General features: G+C 55.3%; 1 protein-coding gene and 1 long non-coding RNA gene across 4 annotated transcripts in view; one reads left to right on the top strand and one right to left on the bottom strand.

The window, feature by feature from the left end:
• Positions 1-11,995: 11,995 nt before the first annotated feature.
• SCUBE1 (signal peptide, CUB domain and EGF like domain containing 1) overlaps positions 11,996-24,543 on the bottom strand; it is a 131,006-nt gene continuing 118,458 nt past the window's right edge. For both annotated transcript variants that reach the window (XM_024992818.2, XM_024992819.2), the window contains 5 exons: positions 23,526-23,687; positions 21,565-21,762; positions 19,981-20,133; positions 19,553-19,632; positions 11,996-17,292 (listed from right to left, as the gene is read on the bottom strand). In XM_024992818.2, coding sequence (XP_024848586.1) covers positions 17,140-17,292; positions 19,553-19,632; positions 19,981-20,133; positions 21,565-21,762; positions 23,526-23,687 — 746 coding nt within the window. In that variant the 3' untranslated portion in view covers positions 11,996-17,139. The remainder of the gene's footprint in view (positions 17,293-19,552; positions 19,633-19,980; positions 20,134-21,564; positions 21,763-23,525; positions 23,688-24,543) is intronic.
• LOC132345365 (uncharacterized) lies at positions 21,694-22,632 on the top strand. Of its 2 annotated transcripts, none has more exons than XR_009494706.1 (2): positions 21,694-22,145; positions 22,238-22,632. It is a non-coding gene; the product is annotated as an uncharacterized lncRNA (long non-coding RNA). The 2 variants fall into 2 exon arrangements; XR_009494705.1 differs by having other exon boundaries at positions 21,694-22,138.

Genomic DNA, 24,543 nt, shown 5'->3' on the forward strand with positions numbered 1-24,543 from the left:
TCAGCCCGCAAGCCCCGCCCGCCGAGGCCCACAAGCCCCGCCCTCCTCCGGGTTACCCCGCCGCCCCCGCCCGTCTCGGCCCGCAAGCTCCGCCCACAAGCCCTGGCGCCGGGCTGGCGGAAGGGCCGCCGGGGCAGCCGGGAGGCGGGGCCTCCCGAGAAGTGCGCGTGCGTGAGCGCGCGGGGGCGGAGCCTTTGTGGCTCTAGGGAGGGGGGGCTGCCGGCGTGTGCGCACGCGCGGATGGTGTCGGGGCGGTGTCTTCTCGTTCAGCCCGAGGCTGTCTGGGCGGATGCCGGAAGTGAGGCTGTGGTCGAAACTGAATGGGTCTCTAGACTGCACCGAAAGGGGAAACGGAGGCTCAGAGATACTCGCGGGGCAGAGCAGCTTCCCCGAACGGCACCGATCCGGCCTTGATGACTCGCAGACCCACGGAGGCGGGGGGCAAGGAATCTCTCGTTCTTTTGAATGCGTCACCAGATTTTAGGTGCAGCAAAGCAGTGACCTGTCTCAGTTTCCTTACATTTGATTTAAGAATATGAATTTATTCAGACAAAACTGGGAGTTTTTTTTTTAATCCTTCTTAGAAATGCGTTGTATTGTTTCCCCCTTTTCAACTTTTCAGTAATTGTAATTTGCTGGAAAGTGCTGTTGCTGCTGCTAAGTTGCTTTAGTCGTGTCCGACTCTTCTGCGACCGAGTAGACGGCAACCCACCAGGCTCCTCTGTCCGTGGGATGCTCCAGGCAAGAATATTGGAGTGGGTTGCCATTTCCTTCTCCAGGAAAGTGCAAAGGCAAAGATTTTGTGTGTGGGTGCTTCAGTGGGTGAATATCTTGATTAAAATTATAAGCTGATTTTTAACAAAATGCACCAGTTTAGAGGACTTGTTCAATGGGACTAGAAGACTTAAGTTGTGCAAAAGCTCAAACTTCCAAATTCCAGTTGGTGATGATGAAATAAAATTCACATTTTATGGCAAGACAGAAACTTAAACATAAAACGCCTCCCTTTTAGTGTAAATTGTACCTCTGCACTAACCAAACCTCCTTGGAAGATAACCTTCCTAATCTTATCAAGGATCTCTACTCCTTAGGAGATAAGCTTCCTTCTTAACCTTACAAGAGGCCACAGGGACCCACGACCCACTACTTGTTTTGTACACGTGGATCTGGATTGTGTAGACTGTTGATAATATATCATTTAATGTATAGCACTTTTGGAGAAGGAAATGGAGACCCACTCCAGTTTTCTTGCCTGGAAAATCCCATGGACAGAGGAGCCTGGCAATCTACAGTCCATGGGGTTTTAAGAGTCAGACACCATCTAGTGACTAAACCATAGCACTTTGTCTCAAAAACTTAAAACACAGCTGTAGGTCAGTCAGTAAAGAATCCACTGTAATGCAGGAGACCGAGGCTTGATACCTGGTTTGGGAAGATCCCTGGAGAAGGAAATGGCTAACCACTACAGTATTCTTGCCTGCGGAATCCCATGGACAGAGGAGCCTGGCGGGCTACAGTCCGCGGAGTCACAAAGAGTCCAATACAACTTAATGACTGCACTACCACCACCTCCCCGGCCAATGTATAGCACTCTGTCTCAGAAAGTTACCATACTGACCTTTTGAACTCTAACAGGCAAGACAGTCCTCACAGCTCTCTGAAAGACTGCTTCCCAGATTATAATATTTGGCTAGAATAAACATTTCCATTTCTTTAATTTTTTTCATTGACATAGTCAAGAAACATGTTATAGGGAAAAAAATGTTACTGCCATACTGGAGGGCTTCCCTGGTGGCTCGGACGGTAAAAAAATCTGCCTGCAATGCGGGAGACCTGAGTTCCATCCCTAGGTTGGGAAGATCCCCTGGAGAAGGGCCTGGCTACCCACTCCAGCATTCTTGCCTGGAGAACCCCTGCAGACAGAGGAGCCTGGCAAGCTACAGTCCGTGGAGTTGCAGAGTTGGACATTACCAAGTGACTAAGCGCAACATAGCCATACTGGAATACTTTTTTCTGTCTCGCATCAGCTGTGTCTCAAAAATTTTGCAGTTCAAGCACTGTGTGAAGAAGTATTTGTAAATTTTGGCAACTATGATATCTAATTCGACTGATACAATTTTACAGTTTGTTTGGATGTAATAATTACATCCAATTCCAGGTGTGTTTCTGCTTCATGGGTTTTTTGGTTTCTTTTTCAGGTTTTATTTTTGGCCATGGTGGGGGATTTGGGATTGTAGTTCTCCTGCCAGGGATTGAACCCATGCCCCCTGCAGGGGAAGCATGGATTCTTAACCACTGGACCACCGAAAGTCCCATGGTGTTCTTAATTTAGTAAGAATGTTAGTTCATCTATGCAGTACCTATTGAACTTTATACGAATATTACCATTTCAGGGGAAACAGTGGAAACAGTGTCAGGCTTTATTTTTTGGGGCTCCAAAAGGTGATTGCAGCCATGAAATTAAAAGATGCTTACTCCTTGGAAGGAAAGTTATGACCAACCTAGATAGCATATTCAAAAGCAGAGACATTACTTTGCCAACAAAGGTCCGTCTAGTCAAGACTATGATTTTTCCAGTAGTCATGTATGGATGTGAGAGTTGGACTGTGAAGAAAGCTGAGCGCCGAAGAATTGATGCATTTGAACTGTGGTGTTGGAGAAGACTCTTGAGAGTCCCTTGGACTGCAAGGAGATCCAACCAGTCCATTCTGAAGGAGATCAGCCCTGGGATTTCTTTGGAAGGAATGATGCTAAAGCTGAAACTCCAGAACTTTGGCCACCTCATGCGAAGAGTTGACTCATTGGAAAAGACTCTGATGCTGGGAGGGATTGGGGGCAGGAGGAGAAGGGGACGCCAGAGGATGAGATGGCTGGATGGCATCACTGACTCGATGGACGTGAGTTTGAGTGAACTCCAGGAGTTGGTGATGGACAGGGAGGCCTGGCGTGCTGCGATTCATGGGGTCGCAAAGAGTCGGACACAACTGAGCGACTGAACTGACTGACTGACCATTGCAAAAAAAAAAAAAAACAAAAACGCCTTCAGTGTTCAACTGTTAAACTAAATTTAGCTGAGTAGCATTCACAATAATGTTAGTTTGGAACCTTGGAGAGACTGAACTTTCCAAAACCTTAATTTTGATTGCATGAATTGGAAGCCAAAAATGGAAGCAATTAATGACTTTGGTACAATATGGCATCCACAATGAAATAATTTCTCAGCCAGGAGAGCCAGCACTTTAACAGTGAAAGGAGCACAAGAAAACTTGGAATTAGAAAAATGAGTGAAACAAATGTAAGAAAAAATCATTTGATCTAAATGAAGAGTCATGATTTATAGATTGTTACGTCAGTTCATTTCTGCAACCTCACATTCATTCATTCTGAGGCAGTCTTAAAATAATTGCTGACTTTTAAAGTTCATGTGATGCTTCTGAATGATTGATTTGTGGTGAAAATGCCTCTTTGGACCCCATGGTGAAAGGCACACATCGACAAACATTTTGTAGAAGTTTCAGTTGCATAATCCTGAGAAATGAGAATATGGAACTTTTATTATCATTTTTAAATATTGAGTTAATTTAGTTATATTTAGTATAAATATAAATATAGTAATAATATAAATATTGAGTTAATTAATTTGGCCGTGCCTGGTGTTGGTTGCAGCTGGTGGAATCTTGTTGTTGTTTTGGTTTAGTTGTGGCACGTGGAATCTATTTAATAGTTCCCCGATCAGGGATTGAACCCTAGCCCCCTGTACTAGGAGTTCAGAGTCTTAGCCACTGGACCCCCAGGGAAGTCCCAAGAAATTAATTTTAAGTTAAATGTGGACTTTAAAAAGGCTTTATTGAGACTTCGCTGGTGGTCCAGTGGTTAAGAATCCGCCTTGGATTCTTGGAGTCCGCAGAGGACTCAGGTTTGATCCCTGGCTGGGGAACTTAGATCCCATGTGCTTCAACTCAGCCTGAGTGCCGTAACTAGAGAGGCCTTGCCGCAAAAGAAGCCACAACTAAGGCATGACACCGACGGATCAATAAAAATAAAGATCAAAAAGCTCATTGCTCCTGAAAGGTTTATCGCACGTTAAAGAAAAAAATACCAGGAAACAAAATAGAAATTAAAAACTGTGAGTTTATACCATACTTCTTCTGTCGCTCAGTCCTGTCTGACACTTTGCGACCCCGTGGACTGAAGCGTGCCAGGCCATCCTGTCCCTCACCATCTCCCAGAATTTGCCTGGGTTATTCCATGCAAGAAGGGACAAAACCCTCTGAACAATGAAAGTGTTCGACCTCTATACAGTCTGCAGCGGGAACACTCAGCCTCAATCTGCCACACATGACTCACCCATACCAATCATTTCCTGGAGTCTTCATGCACAGAAGACTATGCTTCAAAGTAAATGAACATGGAAGTTGCATCTGGTAGGCCACAAAACAGGCACACTCGGGTGGTTGGTAGGCAGGGGCAGCAGGGCCTCACTGTGAATATTTAGTACTGGTGTTGGAGAAGACTTTTGAGAGTCCCTTGGACTGCAAGGAGATCCAACCAGTTTATCCTAAAGGAAATCAGTCCTGAGTGTTCATTGGAAGGACTGTTGTTGAAGCTGAAACTCCAATACTTTGGCCACCTGATGCGAAGAACTGACTCATTTGAAAAGACCCTGATGCTGGGAAAGATTGAAGGCAGGAGGAGAAGGGGACGACAGAGGATGAGATGGTTGGATGGCATCACCGACTCGATGGACATGAGTTTGCGTAAACTCCAGGAGTTGGTGAATGACAGGGCGGCCTGGCGTGCTGCAGTCCATGGGGTTGCAAAGAGTCGGACACGACTGAGTGACTGAACTGAACCGAATATTATAATTAAGAATGTCTACCTCACAGAGCTGATCACTGTTAGAAGCTCTGTTATATTGCTTATCATACCTTACGGTCTATGCCTACATAGATATATATCACGTGTGTGCTGTCGCTTCAGGCGGGTCTGATCTATGACCCTATAGGCTATAGGCTGCCAGGCTCCTCTTGGCCATGGGATTCTCCAGGCAAGAATACTGGAATGGGTTGCTGTGCCCTCTCCCAGGGGATCTTCCCCACCCAATAATCGAACCCGCGTCTCCTGAGTTGCAGGTGGATCATACTTATAATAATTATTTTGTTTTGAGCAAGTATATGTTACACTAGCTGAAAACCCACTTGTCATCTTGGCATCTGCAGCTTCCTCCCCCATGAATCAATCTGTAGTTTATCTGATCCATGAGACGGTAAATCTAGCTCCAACTGGCCTAAAGCAAAAGGGTATTTATTGGCTTCCATGGTGTTCTGGACTGGATGTTTGTTTTGCATTCTTCCAAATTCATAGTGCCCTGACCCACAATATGACTCAATTTGGAAACAGAACGTGTGAGGAGGTGATAAAAGTTATATGAGGTCCTAAGGGTGGGGTCCTTAAAAGAAGAGGAATAGATACCAGAGCATTCTTTCTCTTTACCTGATGAGGACAGAGTGAACAGGCGGCTGTCTGCAAGCCGGGAAGAGAACTCTAACCTGCACCTTGATTTGGGACTTCACAGCTTCCAGAAAATAAACTTCTGTTTTTTAAGTGCTCAGTTTGTGGTATTTTGTTATGGCAGCCAGAGCAATCACATAACAAAGGAGTTCATGTGGACTTCAGGTTCAGCTTGATCAAAGTGCCCAGACATCACCAAACATCACTTTTTCTCTCCTTGTCTCAACTCTGCTGTTCTGTGCATTGGCTTTGCTCTTTGATAAGGCTGTCCTCTTGTAGTGATAAAGTATTAATGGCTGCAACAGCTGCTGCCTGTATCCTCCCAAGAATCCAGTTCCAGTGGGGAAGGGAGTATCATAGGTTCTCTCTCACACTGATCAGGTCATGTGAATGTCCCTTGGCCCATCCCTGTGACCGGGTAGGCCTATTTTCCATTCTCCTCCCCAAATGCAAACCCAATCAAAGCAGATCCTTACTAGAAATCTTTTGTGATTGCCCAGTGCCCAGGAATAAAAACAGCCCTTCATGTGACCTCAAAAGTCCTACGTGGTCCCGCTCAGCTGCCCTCTCCAGCCTCCTTTCAGCACACTCTTCCCCTCTTTTCTGAGCCTTACTGCTCTGGCTTTCTTCAGCTTTTGGAATACAATGCCTCACCCCTGCCTCCAGGGTTTTCACGAGCTGTTCTGTCTACCTGGGAGTCCTGGCCTTCCTCCCACTTTGTTGATTCCAACGCATTCCTCAGGCGTCTGCTGAAACGTTATCTTCAGAGGGGTCTCTGAATATGCAATTAACAAGTTTTTTTTAAACTGGAGGAGAGTTGATTTACAAGTTGTGTTAGTTTCAGCTGTACAGCAAAGTGAACCAGTGATACATGTATCCACTCTTTCCGCTTCTTTTCCCGTGTGGGTCATTCCAGTGTACCGAGTCGGCTTCCCTGGGCTACACAGTAGGTCCCGTTCATCTACTTAATGGATAGTAGTGTGTATACGTCAGTCTCAGGCTCCCACTTCATCCCTCCACCCTGGCTTCCCCCCTTGGTAACCATAAGCTTGTCTTCTACATCTGTGGTTCTATTTCTATTTTGTTGTAAATAAGTTCATTTGTACCTTTTTTTTTTAATATTCTACATATAAGTGATCCTAGGCTTATATATCCAGGGAAAACCATAATTTGAAAAGATACATGCACTCCAATGTTGTTTAGAGCACTCTTTACAATAGGCAAGACAAGGAAGCAGTCTAAATGTCCCTGGACAGAGGAGTGGGTAAAGAAGATGTGGTACATATATACAAAAGAATATTACTCAGCCATTAAAAAGAATGAAATAATGAAAGAATGCAAATGAAATAATCTGCAGCAACGTAGATGAACCTAGAGATTGTCATAGTGAGGGAAGTGAGTCAGGCAGGGAAAGACAAATAAATGAACATGCAATTTAATCAACAGAGAATCAGGCCTCTGTTTCCCTCACCTCTCCCCCAGCTCAGGGTAAAGGAGAGCGGGGAAGAGACGGGGAGCGGGAAGGACCGGAAGAGTAGCTCTCATCCTGAAAAAGTCACAGTCGCAAGGTGACCTCTGGTCCCTGAAAGCTTCTCCTGCTGGAGCTGTGCTGAGGGCGCTCACAGAAAATGTGTTTTTCCTACACCATGGAGTCTGTTCGCACCCAGAGAGGTGGTTATCTGTCTCCATGTTAGAGGAGTTACTTGGCCCGTTGCTCTAACCGCTGATCAAGAGACTGTGGACCGGTCTCCCAACGGCATTTTCCTAAGGAAATGTGCTTGAACCATGCCTCTGCCTTCGTTATCTTTTACAATATTTAATGCACACGCAGGTATAGGTGGAACCCTCTGTGAGTGACTCAGCAAGAGCACAGCTGTACTTTCCTCTACAGCAAGGGAAGTCACTGTACTCTTTTCGATATTTATTGTTTCCAGGCTTTAAAAAGTTATTTCACAGGACTTCTCTCGTGGTCCAGTGGCTAAGACTCCGGCTCCCAGTGCAGTGGGTCTACATTTGTTCTCTGATCACGGAACTAGATCCCACAAACGGCAACTGAGATCTGGTGTGGCCAAATAAATAAATGAAAATTAATATTAAAAAATTCTTTCATTACATATGATTGTATATTTAATTAAACAATGTATTGCTTAGATTTGTCTTTGAGATTAGAAGTATGGAGCTATGATTTTATGGGGTATTCTTTTCTGCTCTGTGTTATGGTGTTTTGTTTTGTTTGGATATGTTTTCACTCACGTGTTTTATTTTTCACTTTGGCTGTGCTGTGCGGCTTGAGGGGGTCTTAGTTCCCTGACCAGGAATCGAGCCTGCCCTGGTTGGCAGTGAAATCGCAGAGTCCTAGCCACGGAACCACCAGGGAATTCCCTTGGGTATCTAACATTTCAATCTCTTGGCAAAATAGTATTCATACTGACTCTCCCAGAAGCTTGCTTATTAAGAAAGACTGCTTTAAAGTGTGAATTTCATTTGTGCAAATAAATATTTAATCTCTTAATTCTAAAATGGAAAGAAAAGCAACAGATGGCATGTACACGTTATACGCTGAGATGCTCCCTCAGAGTTAGGAGAGTCCAGAGCAGTGTAATGTGGACCAGGCCAGTTCCCACACTGATATGGTGCTGACCTCTCCTCCCCAGTCTCCGCAGCTCACAGAGCAAGGCCGTGTTGAGTCCTACCCAAGGCCACAGGTGGGAGGCCTCAGAAGCAGAGCCCAGAACCAAGGTCACCTCCAAAACTGACTGAGACCCTTTGTAACCTTGCCAAAAGCCCCCTGGATAATCACTAAGAAGCCCCCTTTCTCTCAATTAAGCAAAGATGCCCACTCCAGTAAACACCCTATAGCCCCCCAACCAATCACCTAATGCCACCCTTCCAGCAGGAATTTTGTCTTTAGGCTATAAAAATTGGTTATCAAGTCACAAAAACTGTCCACGCTCCTTCGTCTGTCAGAAGGTCAGCCCGCTGTGCTCACAGTGCCCGCTTCATCCCTGCTCTTTGCTCTTAATAAACTCACTCCCTTCTGAAATGCTCTGTGTCTGGAAATTCCTTTCCAGCCCGCACTCAGGCTGCTCCAACAGGCCAGTGCCAGCTGGCATGTGGGTCTCCTGCTCTCGTAGAATCTTGAGACTCACCTTGGATTTGGGACCCGGGGAATAAGTCAGTGCACGCTCACTGCCATGCTCCTCTCACGTGTGTGAGCGGGGCGCCCCACTTCTCAGCTCATTTCCAGTCCAAAGAGGCCTTATCTTTTGATCCGGTCTTCATGGGAGCTTTAGAAATGTCAAGTGTGTTGTGTGCTCACAGGATTCCATTATTGTTTTCCTCTTAAAATTTAAAAAAAAAAAAAAAGTAAAAGATACATAATACAACATTCACTATTCAAACTATTGTACAAAATGCAGGGACTTCTCTGGTGGTCCAGTGGTTAAGACTCTGCTCTTCCAATGCAAGGGGTGTGGGTTCGATCCCTGGTCAGGGAACTAAGATCCCACATGCCATGGAGCACAACCAAAAAAAAAATACAGCCAAGAAGTGTCGGGAGCCGCGTTAGGCATTACTGACAAAATGGAGGCACGGCCCTAAACTCCCTCCCTCTGTTCCGCAGGCACGGACCCAGAATGAAGGAGTCAGGCTTCGTGATTCTGACTTGTTTTTTCCTTTCCTCAGCTGAGTTGACTGAAGAGAATATTAAGGTGCTTATTGTTTGTGAGAGGAGCATGACAACGCATAAAGCCTTCTGCAGCTGTGCTCAAAGAATAATTCATAAAGTTAATCACTGACATTTGTTCAAGGACTTTTACAAAAAAGTGTTCCAGGGTGAGCACACAGGCCGCAGCTTGAGGCCATGGGAGGGATTGCTATTTGAAGCCCATTTGTGAGTAAAGTGTTTATGGCAAAGGAGTTTGCTGAATTGAAGGCTTGCTGCTACTGCTGCTGCTAAGTTGCTTCAGTCGTGTCCGACTCTGTGCGACCCCATAGACAGCAGCCTACCAGGCTCCCCTGTCCCTGGGATTCTCCAGGCAAGAGCACTGGAGTGGGTTGCCATTTCCTTCTCCAATGCATGAAAGTGAAAAGTGAAAGTGAAGTTGCTCAGTCGTGTCCGACTCTTAGAGACCCCATGGACTGCAGCCCACCAGGCTCCTCAGTCCATGGGATTTTCCAGGCAAGAGTACTGGAGTGGGGTGCCATTGCCTTCTCCGAATTGAAGGCTTAGGAATAATTAAAATAGTTAGAAGCTAAAGAGTTAAGGATTGCTGTAATGTTAGCATAGTCTACTATAGCTTATAGAAATTAGGGACTTTAGAGATATTATTAGGTAGAAGCCCTTTCTAAGAAATAGTGAGCTTAGGATACCAGGGGCAAACAGGACTTAGAAAGATAAGAATTAAACTGAGGAATGTGGTAGGCAGCCCAGACATCAGCATGAGTTACAGTGTATTCACAAGGACACATGAGAAAAAGTAGATAAGAAAATCGCTGAGGAAGGAACTCCTTTTGAGGGGCAACAATGATTTTTGGAGAAAAATAAATCTGGGTCAATGGGAACTAAAAATACCAAACCTCTGACATAATGCTTTTGTGAAAGTATAAAAGAGAATCATAAGCTTGAAATAAACAGGCAGTCCAAGAAAACTGAGAGGCTGCCTCAGTTTCTCGCCGACACCGCTCACCCCTTCAGGTTGAATCCCTGGCTGCTGGAACTGGACTCCGGCAAAGAAGCATTAACGACATTCGTATTCTCCTGTAACCATCACCATCTTCCATCTCCAGAACTTTTCCCCCTTCCCACGCTGAAACACGGAATCGTTAGACACCAGCTCCCTGTCTCCCCCTCACCCCCAGCCCCTGGTGACCACCAGCCTCTTTTCTGTCTCTGTGGGTTTGGCTCCTCCGGGGACTCGTGCGTGGAGTCACAAAGTGGTCCTTTTGTAACTGGTTTGCTTCACTCTGCTTAATGTCTTCACGGTTCCTTCATGTTGTCGCACGTATCAGAACGTCATTCCTTTATTAAAAAACGCTTATTTGGTTGTGTTGAGGCTTAGTTACAGCACACTGGGTCTCGGTTGCATCACATGGGATCTTTGGTTGTGGCACGTGGACTCTCTGGTTGCGGCGGGTGGGCTCAGTAGCTGCGGTTTGGGTTCGGTTGCTCCATGATACATGGGATCTTACTTTCCTTACCAGGGATTGAACCTGTGTCCCTGCATGGAAGGCTGATTCTTCGCCACTGGACCTCCAAGCAAGTCCCAGAACGCCACTCCTTTTCCAGGCTGAATCCTAGTCCATTGTATAGACAGACCACGGCTTGTTTATTCATCCACCGGGGACACTTGGGTTGCTAACATTTCTTCACTGTCATGAATAATGTTGCTATGTACATGGATGTTCCAATTTGAAACTCTGCTTTCAAATCTTTTGTGGACAATCCCAGAAATTTTCTGAGATTAAAAAATATGTGTATTTATTATTATGGCCACGCTGGGTCTGCATCGCTGCGCTCGGGCTTCCTCTAGTTGCGGAGAGTGGGAGCTCTTTTGTGTGCTGGTGTGTGGGCTTCTCACTGCAGTGGCTTCGCTGGCTGTTGCGGAGCACGGGCTCTAGAGCACAGGCTCAGGAGTTGCGGCTCGCAGGCTTGGCTGCTCCGAGGCAGGTGCTGTCTTCCAGGGCTAGGGATTGAACTTGTGTTCCTTGCCCTGGCAGGTGGATTTCCAACCACTGGACCAGCAGGGAAGTCCTTCTTTGGACTTTAAAATCGCTTTGTTAAACCAGGAAAAAAACTGGTGTTTACTGTGTGATTTGGGCTTCCCTGGTGGCTCAGAGGGTAAAGCGTCTGCCTGCAATGTGGGAGACCCGGGTTTGATCCCTGGGTCAAGAAGATCCCCTGGAGAAGGAAATGGCACCCCACTCCAGTACTCTTGCCTGGAGAATCCCACGGACAGAGGAGCCTGGTGGGCTACAGTCCACGGGGTCCCAAAGAGTTGGATGCAACTGAGCGACTTCAGTTTCCTTTCCTTTCTTTCGGATGTTAACGCCGTTTTTAAATTGTTTTTTCTCCTCTTGAGCACATGGTATTGAACAGTTCTCCACATTCCTGAGGAGGACAGAGGTTATCACCCTTTTTGTGGTTCTGGATGTCTTGGAGAATCTGATGAAAGCCATGAGCTGTGTTCCCAGAGAAATGCATCCACATGCATGCTCACATGTGCACACACACACACACACAACACTGACTGTGCATCTAACTTACAGGGGCCCAGGTCCCCTGCTACCCACTGACCGTGACCCCCTGTGTACACGCTGGTCTTGAGAAGTGGGATCTGAGCGCAGTGGCTGTACTCTCTGGCAGCTCAATAAGTAACGTGGCCCCTAACTTCAGATGTCCTCCATGCGCTGCTCTCCTAATTCCAGTTACCACTTTCTGCCCCATCGTCATAGCCACCGATGACCGAGAGAAGGGGACATCATCTCAGTTCATTTCTTGTTTATTATGGAAGTGACTTTTCACAAATGTTTCATTACATGCATATGTATGAGTATGATGGCGAAAACAAAACGTTGAATATCTGAGGCAGCTAAAAGAAAAAGGCGGTTACGTTGCTGTCACTTTCAGGCAGCTTCCGGGACAGTACAGCTGGCACCTCCGTGCAAGCCCACGCCGAAGGCTGCACGCACTGGGGTCGGCTCCCTGTCTGCCCAGCATCCCCCTGCTCCGCTCCACCCGCTGCCAGCGGTGCTCAGCCATCCTGTTTCTACAGGAACATGGGCTGGGGCTGCCCAGACTGTGTTAAGGCTTTGACCTCAGTGGAATAAGAAGTTTCCCTGCAGATCTCCGTGGCCTCCGGACTGAAACACAGAATACCTGGCATCAGCCAGCTTTCTCTTTTTCTCCTCCTTTTCCTCCACGCTCTCGGGATACCCAGAGCCCGGCAGAGGGGCAGGTTGGGAGGGGCGCTGGGCATCTTCCAGGGCTGCGTGTGGGTCTCAGATAAAGGCACCCAGAGCCCCTCAGTCTGAGCCCCGCTGTCCCCTCAGGGGCAGAGGGCAGAGGCCCATCTCTGTCCGCAGGTGCTTTCAGCCCTTGTTCCTGAGCAGAGCATGGGGAGTAAGCTCGAGGCCACGCACGACCATGTCACCTGGGTGCTCCTGGTGTCCCCTTCATGGAGCCAGGCCAGCCGGCCCGGCGACTGCGGCTCCAGGTGTCCCTGTGACTGGCACACGGCAAGTGCTCAGGACTGACTCCTGGAAGGGCGGGTGGTGTGAGGGGCAGGGGGCAGCTGTGGGCCAGAAGAGCTCTCGCCCTGGCTCTCCTTGGGTGACGGGCAGTGTCTCACACACTGGGTCCTCCCGCTCTGGCCTGAAGGACGTCGGTTCGGGGCTGTGGCTGCCCCCATGTGTATCTCTGGCGAGGAAGAGGGGCCTTGGTCCCGGACGCGGTTGACCAGTCCGACTGAGCTCCTGGCAGGGTGGGGAGGAGGCAGGCATGGCCCAGCCCCCTGGGAGCTAAGAAGGGAGCCTCCCTCCCTGGGCACCGACTGTGCTGGGTGCCTGGGCAGGCAGTGGGCAAGGTGCTCAGGCGGAGACAGGGGTCCTGGACGTGTTGGCCCGGGCGCTTCTCTCTCTGTGGGTGGATAGGGCGGCTGCTCCATGAGGCCCGGCTGGCTGCAGCGTCTCTGTCGGGGTGTCTTTCTCCAAACTGTATGCTCGATTCTGCCTGCTCTGCCCCTCTACCCCCGCCTGGGGTCCTGGGAGGTGAGGACGGAGGGCTGGCTTTCTCCCGATGGAGGTGCTGGGCTCTGCCACCCAGGCCTCCGTCTCCTTCCTCTCTGTGACCAGAGGGCCTTTAGGGGGCACCTGTCGGCTCCTGGGCTGTGGGGTCTCGGTCTCTCTAGGAGCCTGGCACACAGGAGGTGCTCAGCACACGTTTGCTGAATGACCTGACTGAGTTCAGTTTCTTATTTTTCAGCAGGGGGTGGTGGTGGAGGTGCTGGAAGGATTATTCAGGCTCCCGAATGGCACTTAGGCACCTGCTCCAGCAGGTGGGGGGGCCTCCTCTTGGGGAAAATGGGTGACTCTGCCTGTGTCTCTTGGGGAATGAGGGTGGGAAAGGCGGGTTTCTGAGCGGTGTGGGGAAGAGGGTCTCTGCCAGCCATCCCTGCCTGGAACCTTCTTGGCCCGGTCATCCCTGTCGGGAAGCTTCTCAGCCCGGGGTCCAGTTCTACTGTATCTGCGTGTCCCAAACCCATGGTGGCAGGAGGGAAAACTGCCCGAGGTCACCACTTTGGTCCTCACGGTCTTCTTGAGGCGAGGAGGAGCTGGGAGCAGGCCCGCACCCCTGGCAGGTGCGACTTGCTGTCTGAAGCTAAAGGAGAGCCCCGGCGGGAGGAGGAGGGCAGAACCACCACGATACAGCCGGAGGCTCTGGTAAGGCTAACAGAGCGCTGGGGGAAAACGGGCCCAACTCTGGGGAAGCAGGTGTGCAACCTCACTCCCTGGCAGAGGGCTTGGCCAGGGCTTGGCCACTAGACCTTAGAAGTTTCCTTCTCCTCCCTCGGTGCGTTTCCACGGAAGCAGCGAGCCAGGAGGTGCCTGGCCCACCCGCCGGAGGTCCCTCAAGGTCTCCACTGCGTCTCTGAAGAGCTGCTCTGGTGGCCCCAGCTCCACTGGGTCAGAACTAAGCTCATCGGAACCACCACAGGCCTTGGCACCTGCTTTCAGTCCCAGCCAGGCAGGCAGGCAGGCTTCCACTTCCAGAAATATGTCGCTCAGCTCCTCTCCGTAGAGTTTAACGATGGCCAGCCACTGAAGGTCTGGGCGACGGGGGCAGGGCGAGCCCTGGCGGAGGCAGGGCGAGCCCTGGCGGGGACAGGGCTCTGCGGCTGCTCAAGGCCAAGCTCCCGTCCAGGAGCAGGCTGTGCTCCTCTGGCTCAGCCTGCGCAGCTCCTGTCCAGGCCTCCTGTCCTCCTTCAGAACCCAGTATGGAACCTGCCTACCTGGGCCAGGCCTTCTCTGCCTCCCTTTTCTCTCCATCTCCACCTGGAGCCAGGCGGGATGGCCATCCTGGATCAGCCAATGTACCACCTGTGTCCACAACATGGGAATGTGGAGAAACCAACTGTGTGGTCTGGAGAGACTCCCCCAGGACCACCAGGCCCCAAGGAGTGGCAACAGTTCTACGTTTAACAGGGGGGACCCCCAGGTTCCTCAGCCTGGGACTGAGGGCTGACGTGGAGATTCGGGACAGATCCCCACTGCCCCCACCCCCCCAGTCCCGGGGACTTCCAAGTCCCCTGATGATGGTGTGGGAGGCCGTTTTACTGGGGAGGGAGGGCTGGATGGTGACTGTGGGTGCTGGTCAGTTTGGACTGCTGGCCCCGTGGCACTCGAGATGGTCAGGCAGGGTCCTTGTCCTGCCCTGCCCAGGGGACAGGAGGCAGGGTCTGACCACAGTGGCGTGGTGAGCCGTGGATGGAAGTGGGGGGCTCCCATCGACAGGGTGGGTAGGAGAGTGGGTGTGCGGGTGGCAACTGCCAGAAACCACCCAGAGGAGCAGCAGAAAGAGCTCCAGAGAGAGGAGAGCTCTTTCTGGGTCCTCTTTGGGTCAAAAATAATCCAGAGAGGATTAAAAAAAAAAATAACCCTTCCCAGTGCCCTCCCCTAGGTGGCTATTCTGGGGGTTCATTTTGGAGGATGCTCGTCTAATTCCGGGGGAGAACGATGGCTTGACGTGCAGGACAGGGCTCTCTCTGCAAACTAGGGCTGGCCTTCAAGGACCATGCCCGGGGCGAGGGCGGTGTGGCCTGGATGGGGCTCCCCACTGACACTGCCCTACTGACCAGATGCGGCCTCCCGCCACCCGCTCGAGCTGGAGTTTGGCTGAGGAGGCGCTGATGGCAGCCCTGGTGAGGCTGGGAACCTGCCACTGAGGATGCAGGTAACGACAGTGATTCCTGAGTGCCCGGCCCCGGGTGGATCGTAAACCTGGCCCGGCCTCCTGAGGCCTCCCGCACCCGCCCCCAGGCTTCACACCCTTGGCGCCTCAGCTGAGCTCGGCCCTGGCAGTGCGCATGGGCCTGGGCGAGGAGGGAACCATCTGGAGGCCACGGGGGCGGGTGATGGGAGCCCGTGTTAGGTCTCTCGCGTGCTCCCAGATGCTGAACGTCTGGTAACCTGGGGCCCCGGGGCCCTGGGCCTGCAGGTCCTGCGCCTGGCGGCCACCGAGAGACAACAGGCCAGGCCTCGGCCTGTCGGCGGTCCTTGCGAGCCCCATCCCAGGCGCTGGCTGAGCAGGCCGCAGTCAGCCTGCTCACACTCCAGATCGTCCTTATTTCAAAGAGAGACGGGGTGAGGGAGGCCGCCGGGTGGAGCAGGAAGAGGACCAGGCCCCTGACTGCTGGGGTGGCCTCTGCCTGGGGGCTGCGCCCACCCCTCCAGGTGCCCGTGTGCCTGCCTGGAGGCGCTCAGCACGGCCCGCATGCACGGGGTGGGGAGAAGCCTTGCCTCCCGGTGGCCGGCGGGCTCAGCACGGACTCTGCGGTCACGGCCTCAGGTCAGACGCAGGCCCCTTCCGAAGTTTACCGCCGGGTCCTGCGCCCCTCAGGAAGGGTCCGAGGGGGACACAAGTTTCCATCTGAGGGCACCCCGGGCCCCCAGCATCTGTCCTCCAAAGTGTGTCCAGGGCCAGCCGGCCACTGCCTCAGGCCCATGGGCTCCCGGCCCCTATAAATGGAGGGGGCGAGTGCCCGGAGCAGCTGCTTCCTCGGTCGGGGATGTCGCGACAGCTGGGCTCATGCTGGCTCACAGGAGGAGGGGTGGCGATGCATACTTAGCGTTACTGAAGAGCAGTTCCCTCTGCGCCCGCAGATAGAAGTATATATATCTTTGTATTTATATTTACACGGACACAGTCCTCAGTTAGATGCTCTGTCCTGGGGGAGCACACATCTACACCCTCCCCTCCCAGCTCCCCTCTTCAGTCCCATCAGGGAGTCCTGAGACCCCGACAACACCCTCGCCCGGGGCCTGGGCCCCGTGACCCAGAGGCGCCTGTGGGTGTGATGCTCCGCAGGCACCGAGCCCGGCTCTTCGGAGCCCCCAGCCGAGCCTTCACGCACCCCTCCTTCCACGGCCTGGCCTCCCTTCCCGGATTCTGCCTCTGAGCGCCTCCCTGAGACACAGCAGCCACGGCCCTTCTCTCCCCCAGAGCACCAGGCAGAGGGCACGTGTGCTCTCCAGGGGCCCGCTCTGCCCGGGACCTGCCCAGCTGGTGGCTGAGGTCCCTGCCCGGTGGGCATCCGCTGGGGCCGGCCTGGGAGCAGCAGGCGCCCTCAGTGTTCTGGAAGGGAACGGGCAGAGCAAGGGAGGGAGCCAGAAAGGCTGCCTTGAGCAATGTTCTCCCACCGGGGCGGGGTCGGAGGAGGGCAGCTGGGCTGGGGTCTCGGCCTGGACTTGGTCTCGCCATCCACGGGCTGGTCGGCAATTCCCAAAGGGCAGGCGCCACGGCGGTTCCCAAGCCAGTGTGGGGGTGCCCGCAGATCCGCCTTCAGCTTCGACTGTGGAAGGGCTCTCTCGTCCCCGGGCAGCCGGCACCCAAGCAGGGCCGCCGTCCCCAAGTTACTTGTAGGGCCGCAGGAATCGGGACACCTTGGAGCGCAGCAGTTTGATGAAGGAGCGAGGAAACATCTCCTTGGACTCCTGGGCCGTGTACTTGAAGTAGTTCTGGGGGTGCGCCAGCACGTCAAAGAGGGCCTTGATCAGCTTCTTGTCCTGCAAGACACGGCGAGGCCCAGCGTGAGGGGCCTGTGGCCAGGCTGGGGCGGGGGGTGCCCTGGCCACTCACCTCTGCCACGCCCAGGGCCCTGAAGGGGCCTGGGGGGGTCTGCAGAGATGCAGCTGGCCTGGCTGGTGGGTTTCAGGACCCTGCAGGCTCTGCCATACAGAGTTGCAGTGTTAATAGCCTGATTGGTTTTTTAATAGTCTCCTGGTTTTAACTCTTGGAGTTCCACTGACATTTTATATTAAAAGGGTATGCTACAAAAACAAAACAAGACAACCGACCATGCTGAAAACGAGAGCATGTGGAATGGAGAGCGAGGCTTTGAAGCTGAACCAACCCCCACCATCTCCCTCTACAGTCCCCCCAATGTACCCCCTACAGTCACCCCAGCATCGCCCTCTAGAGTCCCCCCATCGTTGCCCCCTACAATCTCTCAATGTCTCCTCCTACAGTCCCCCCAACATCGCCCCTACAGTCCCCCCACCGTCGCCCCCTAAGTCTCCCCAACGTCCCCCCTACACCCCCCCAGTGTAGCCCCTACAGTCCCCCCAGCATCGCCCCCTAAGTGCCCCCAACTGTCCCCCCACCGTCGCCCCCTAAGTCCCCCCAATGTCCCCCCTAGAGTCCCCCACCATCTCCCCCAGCTCAACCCTGGGGATGGCCCTTCTGTTGTGCCGAGGAATGTTTCATCCGTGTGGGGTGATGATTCCTGTCTCAGGGATAAGGAAGTGCAGTCCTCAGGGCCAGGAGCCCCGCCCAGGGGCTCTTGGCACAGGCCTGCCTGGAGGCTCCAGGGGGCCTGCACTCAGGCGCTGTCACTCACCAGGGGCGGCCCTGTCCAAGCCTGGGGTGGTCATCTGTAAAGTGGGGCGATGCCAGCTTGGAGGAGAACCCTCAGGGTGGGCCTGAGGCTGGCTGTGGCCCCCTGAGGCCCCCAGGCTTGCTAGGACGCGCTCATTGACCGGCAGCCACCACACCGCGTATTTCCCGGCCCACGTGCTCGTCGTCTCCAGTGGCTGTCTTGGGGTCTGACTGGTCCCGGTGTGTGGGTGGGCACGCACACTCACGCACCCATGCCCCAGGAAACACTGGCGGGGCTCCTCCCACAGGCTGGGCGCAGCGCCAGGCGCCAGGGACACAGGGCTGAGTGGGAAGTCCTTGCGGGGAGTTGGGGGGAACCAAGCAAAAACAGGACAGAACTGTGATAAACTGCAGACTTGCTGGCCGAGAAGGGGACCACGTGGGGCCTCCAAGTGCAACCTGGCTAGGGAGGCCAAGCAGCTGCCCAGAGGAGAGCTGAGCTGAGAGCTGCAGGATGGGAGGGTGTGCGCTGCGCAGAGGTGGGAAGAATGCTCCCGGGAGGCCGTGGCCAGGGAGTGGGGAGTGGAGGCCTGAGAGCTGCTGCGGAGGCAGGCGAGGCCACACCAGGCTGGACCTCAGGGGTGGGGACACCTTGGGTTCTGGAGCTGACGGCAGAGGGCTGAAACGAGGAGGAGAGTCAGGTACTGTCAACTGGGCAGGTATGGGGAGGCCAAGGGACCCTGCATTTCCCACTCAACAGACAGGTGCCTGAGGAGGGAGACAAGATGCTTCATACTCCAAGACCCCCAGGTCTCGTCCGGGTACGGCAGCACGGGTCAAACCTCTTGGCTTACAAACTGCCTGCTGGGTGCGGGAGCGCGCCAGGCCTGTGCGGGAAGGCTCTGTGAGCCGCCCTGTTTCTCAGGCTCCAGGCGGGGCTCAGAGGGCTTGCCTGGGGCCATCAGCTGGGAGGAGGTGGCAGCTGGAGCAGGAGTCGGGGTTGGGGCCCCGCTCTGGTCCTCCACGCCACCCTCGGCTCCCAGGCAGGGGGCACTGTCCGCCCAGGGGCTGGGCTGGGGCCAGACCCCCAGACCCCAAGCAGATCCCTGGGGCTGGCTCTGCATGGTGAGAACCCAGACCCTGACTCGGCCAGCGCCCGCCGTGGGACGGCCACAGGCCCCCGCATGACTGAGGGGGCTCCACTTCTCCAGATGTACTCAGGATGGGGAGGGCGGTGGAGGAGTCTCCTGATGTCAGACACCACCCTGTTCGATGCTCCCCATTTCACAGATGGGAAAGCGAGGCCCCCGACCCGAGCCCGCCGCCTTCTCTCCTGTGACGGCTCTCCTCGCCTCACGTCAGCGTGGGGCTGGGGTCCGGGCGGGGGGCGGAGGGGCCCCTGGTCATCCCAGGATTACAGGATCGCCTCCCGGAGAGAAGCTCACTCACTTTCAAAATTTCCTGGTGATTCTCCGAGGCGTAGAGCCGTCCGTCGCGGACGATGTCTTCGATCAGCTGCTGGTAGTCCTCTGCCAGGACGGGAACCCGAGACCCGCAGAGCGGGGAGGAAGGAAGGTGAGGGCAGGGGTGGAGGGCAAGGGGCCCGCCCACCATCAGCCTCTGCCCTCCCCCGGGGCTTCACGCTGCGGGCTTTGTCTTCCCCACCCACACTGGTCTCCCCCTAGAACACCGCCTTCAACCCCCCAAACCCTGCTTGGGCAGCACCTCCTGTGGAGGCCCGCGGGTACCACCCGTACCTCTTGTGGGTCCTGTCTGGACCCCACCCTCCCCGACGGCTGGAGCTCCCTGAGGCCGGTGACGTGGGATCGGTCTGGGTCCCCAGGGCCGGGCTGGGTGGGCAGGATGGCCACACTCACCGTCGTAGGTGACATAGGGCACTTGGAACCCTTTGCCGCTGTTGCCTTCATTGGATTTGAACTGGATCCAGAGCTTCCGGGAGCGGGAGGTGAAGGCGATGGGCCTCTCGTAGGTCTGGCAGGTCTCATAGGTGGTGATGGATGTGGGTGAGGCTGGGGGCGGAGAGCGTCACGGTTGAGCTGCCCCGGATCCACAGCCTCACCTGTCCCTGCCCGCCTGCCTCCCCAGCAGGCAGCTAGGCAGCACCTGCAGCGCCCAGCCTCCCAAACACTCCAGCTCTCCGGTCCCCGCGCATGTCCCCTCTGCCTCAAATGCCCTTCCCCACCTTCACCCCCAGGTCCCGTGTCCCTCTGAGACCAGTGTCCGTGCCCCCTCCTCCAGGAAGCCTTCCTGACTGCTCCATTCCCACCATGTTTCCTCTCTGCTCTGGAGAACATTGTATTTCAGCCCCTTTCTACAGGCTGGTCACTGTCCCTGCCACCTGCTCCTCAAGGACAGGGCTCACGCCTGCACCCAGGACAAAGCTAGGGCTGGGAGGGTCAGCTCCCTGCCTGGTGAGCGGATGAGCAAAGGTGAGCTGGCTAACCCTTGGGGTGCCTGGGGGTGGCCAAAAGGTGCCCAGTCCTCCCTGCTCCCTGGGGAGCTCTCCTGACACTCTCGAGAGCGGGGAGAGGCTGGCTCCCTAGAACCCGGCCCTGGGGACGCACAGTGGAGGGGGAGATGCTGGGAATGGGGGAGGCAGGGAGGGCAGTGGGTGGGGATGGTCCCGGACTGGGCTCTGACTGGCTGGAGGAGCCCAGGAAGCTGCCTCGCTCATCCTGGCCTCGACGCCTCCTTCATACGCAGAGATGGGGCGGCGGGCGTTTCTGCTCATCATCGACCTGGAGCGGGTGATGCAGGCACCCGGGAACCACGCAGCACGTAGCAGACGAGGCCTCTGCACCCCCGTCCCCCTGTTCTCCTGCTCCTCTGGCCAGTCTCTGTGCATCAGACTCATCCCAGGTCCCCGGGGGAAGGCACCACACTGTCCCCCTTCTTCTCTAATGTTCTGACCTGGGGCTGGCTCCCGGTGGGCGCTGTGGTCCTACCACGGCGGGGAGGTCCCCTGCCCCCGGCTGAGGCACACGCTGTTGGCGGGGAGGGGGGTTCTACCTGGTCCCTGGGGACTCAGGACCCCCCACCCTTCCTGCAGCCGTGGCCTCTGGGCACGCACTGCTGCTCACCCACTACCGAGGGGCTGGCCCTGCCACCTGAAGTCTCACTCTGAGCCCCCATGGGGTGGCAAGCCAGCTGGCTGCAGAGGGAGAGGGTGGGCCCTGAGTGAGCGCCCAGCCTGGTCCTTCGCTGGCCCTGCAAGGCGCTGCGGGATAGGGGTGCTCCTGGACCTCACCCTGGGCGGTGGTGTGGCAGGGTGTGGGGGACAACTGGGGTGGAGAGTGGCTGGTGGGCACTGTTGAGACCAGGTCTCGCAGGTCCTCGGTTCCCACGTGGAGCGCACACCCCAGGCTCCCCCGATCCTTTCCATGCCGTGCTGGAAAGCCCAGCCCTCGGGGTTAGACGCGAGTGCCTGGACGGACACGTACCGCTCTTCCTCATGACCAGGACGTCGCCACACTCGTCCTCGATGGGCAGAAAGATCTCGGGGACCACGACGAGGATCCTGCGCTTGGGGGGCGGCGAGATGTGCCACACGCACTCGGCGTTGGCCGGGTAGTCGCCAGGGTAGTTGGGAGACTCGATGTAGCCTGTGTAGTCGCCGAGCTCGCCGCCACAGTGCTGGTCTGTGGGCACCGTGGCCCGTGGCCTGGTCAGGCCAGCTGGCCCTGCGCCACCGCGAAGGCCCAGGGAGGGCCGGCAGGCGCCCCGTCCCCTCCTGGGCCCTCCTCCCCTGGCCAGGCCCTGGGCTGGTCCTTCTTCGGGGACCCCGTCCTGGCTGTCCCCCTCCTTCCTGGGTGCCCTTGGGGGCCTCACCCTGGCCTCCCGCCTGGCGCTCTCAACCCCCGGCTGGCGGGCTCTGGGCCCTGCAGCTGTCAGCTCCCTTCCAGGCTCCTGCTCCCCTCCGGGGTCTCAGCCAAGGCCACCTGAGCCCAGACGTTCCCTTTCTCTCCGCTGACTCGTCTCCCATCCTTTGCACTCAGCATCCTGAGATCCCCCCAGGTGCCGGGTGCGGCCCTCCCCACGGAGCAGGCAGGCTGAGGGGCCAGCAAGCCAAGCAGCAGGGGCAGGAGACACGCCTCCCTTCTTTTTCCATTTCAGCCAAGCCGTGCATCCATCCGCCAAGAGGCCAAACGTGACTTTGAATGAACTAACTGGTTCCTAGCTTAACCTTGTAAAAGGAAGTTAGGCCAAGAACAGAGTGTGAATACTGTGTGAGTACAGGCTTCCCCAGTGGCACAGTGGCAAAGAATCTGCCTACAAAGTAGGAGCTGCAGGAGACGGGGGTTCGATCCCTGGATCGGGAAGATCCCCTTGAGAAGGAAATGGCAACCCACCCCAGTATTGTTGTCTGGAGAATCCCATGGACAGGGGAGCCTGGCGGCTGCAGTCCACGGAATCGCAAAGAGGGGGACACAAGTGAAGCGCCTTAGCACGCACGCGGTAAACATACGTAATTATCCCACATATTTTCATTTAAAACTCTTCTCCTCACACCCTAATTTCTGGCAAATGTGTCATTTTCACCTCATCATTCTAGAAACTTCCCTCTGACTTGACTTCCCCGCTTTTCCACATTAGGACGTTTAAACATTTAAAACCTTGCCGCCTCTGAGCGCCACCGGGAGGCCGCGTGCCCAGCGAGGGCAGCCCCGGCACGGAGGACAGCGTCCTCCCCGAGGAGTAAGTCTCCTCCACGGGCCTCGAGGCTGTGACCGGCAGCTCCAGCAGTGGTAAACTGGAAGGGCCGGAAACTGATGGAAGAAAAGGTGAAACACCGGAAAACAGGCCCCAGAGGACTCTGAAAAGCGAGTCAGAAATCCCTAAAGACAGCGTCTTCTGGGTCAGGCCTGAATGATGTGCTGGTTTGAGACTAGGGTGTGGCCTCTTTGCGACTGGCTTCTGCTGTCCACGCTACTCAGGGCTGAAACAGAGCCTCTTACAGACACAGCGCGGCCATCTGTTTTCCCCGTCGCGCCCCAGGACCTTGTATACACCTCGCACCTCGCTTCCCATCGCTCTACTCCTCTGGTCTGTGCCCCTGGGCAGCCTTCAGAGCTGCAAGGTCCCCTCGGGCAGCTGCGCCCAAGCCTCCCTGGCTGGGCTAGAGCTTTTCCCCCCACAGACTGGAGCCTGGAGCCGGGCCCTGGCTGGGCATTGGTGAGTCACGGGCACCCACAAACAGTGCAATCAGGCCGCTTGGCGGAGCCCAGGCCGTCTGACCCCCCACGCCCGGGCGCCCCACCGCGCGCTGTGCGGATGTGATGGGGTAGGGAGGGGTCACCAGTCTCCCTGAGGACACACCGAGAGGTCACGGCTCACCCTGCCCCTACGACCTGCCCCAGCCCGCTCCGGGCAGCCCCCGCCCCGTGGGAAGAGCAGCGCTCACTTTTGCAGTGTGTGACGTTGGTGGAGCCGTCGAAGTCCGTGCTGGTGTTGCCCGGACAGGTGATGCAGTGGTTCTGGCCGAACTCGGGCTGGTAGGTGCCGACGGGGCAGCGGATGCAGCGGTGGGTGGTGGTGTTGTAGTGGTGGCCGGGAGAGCAGTGCACTGTCGGGGGGAATGAGGCGGGGGGGGCATTCTCCCTGGGCTCCCCGCCCTCCGTGGCTGACTCAGCAGAGTCCAGGGCCCTTCCCCACCTCTGGGTGACCACCTCCCACCCGTGCCCAGGCCCTGAACAGGCTGACCCTCTGCTCCTGGACCCCACCCACGACCGTGCAGGGTGCTCTGGGGACCACGTGGTCTCAGCGAGCCAGGCAGATGGAGCCCTGCCCCAGGGCCAGCTAGCTCCCTACTCAGGCTGACCCGTCTGACCCTCCGCTTGGGGCTGCATGTGGAGGGAGGCCAGGGATGATGGTACTGACGGTTCTGGTGTGGGGACCTGAGGAGTGCGGAGCTGGCCCCGACAGAGGGTGTGGCTGGAGCAGAGGTCGGGGCTCACGGTGAGGCCTGGGCTTTCCTCTGAGCGAGCAAGACCACCTGGAGCCTCCCCATGCCCCGGGCTGCTGCACTGGGAGCGGGCTCTGGGGGAGCTGGGTGAGGGCTGGGGCGGAGGCCCGGGCAGGATGGGTCAGGGCCATCGGGAGCTGGTGGCGGTCTGGGTCAGTTTAGAAGCTGGAACAGTCTGGCTCTGTTTAGAAGCTAGAGCTGCAAAGGTTGCAGACAGACTGGGGGTTGGGGGAGAGGGAAAGAGGGCTCAGGGTGACACCGAGGTTCCCTAGAGACCTGGCAGGAAGGGCTGCCGTGCACCGGAGGGGGCCTGGGCTCATGGACTCTGAGGGGCTTGTTAGACACAGCGTGGAGCTGTCGTGGGCAGGAGGGCAGAGCTGAGTTCAGGGAGAGGCTGGACTGGAGACAAGCTGGGGTCATCCGTGAAGAGATGCTACTTAAAGCGGGCTCTTGGGTT

Source organism: Bos taurus, chromosome 5 (genome assembly GCF_002263795.3).
Source record: "Bos taurus isolate L1 Dominette 01449 registration number 42190680 breed Hereford chromosome 5, ARS-UCD2.0, whole genome shotgun sequence".
NCBI lineage: Eukaryota > Metazoa > Chordata > Mammalia > Artiodactyla > Bovidae > Bos > Bos taurus.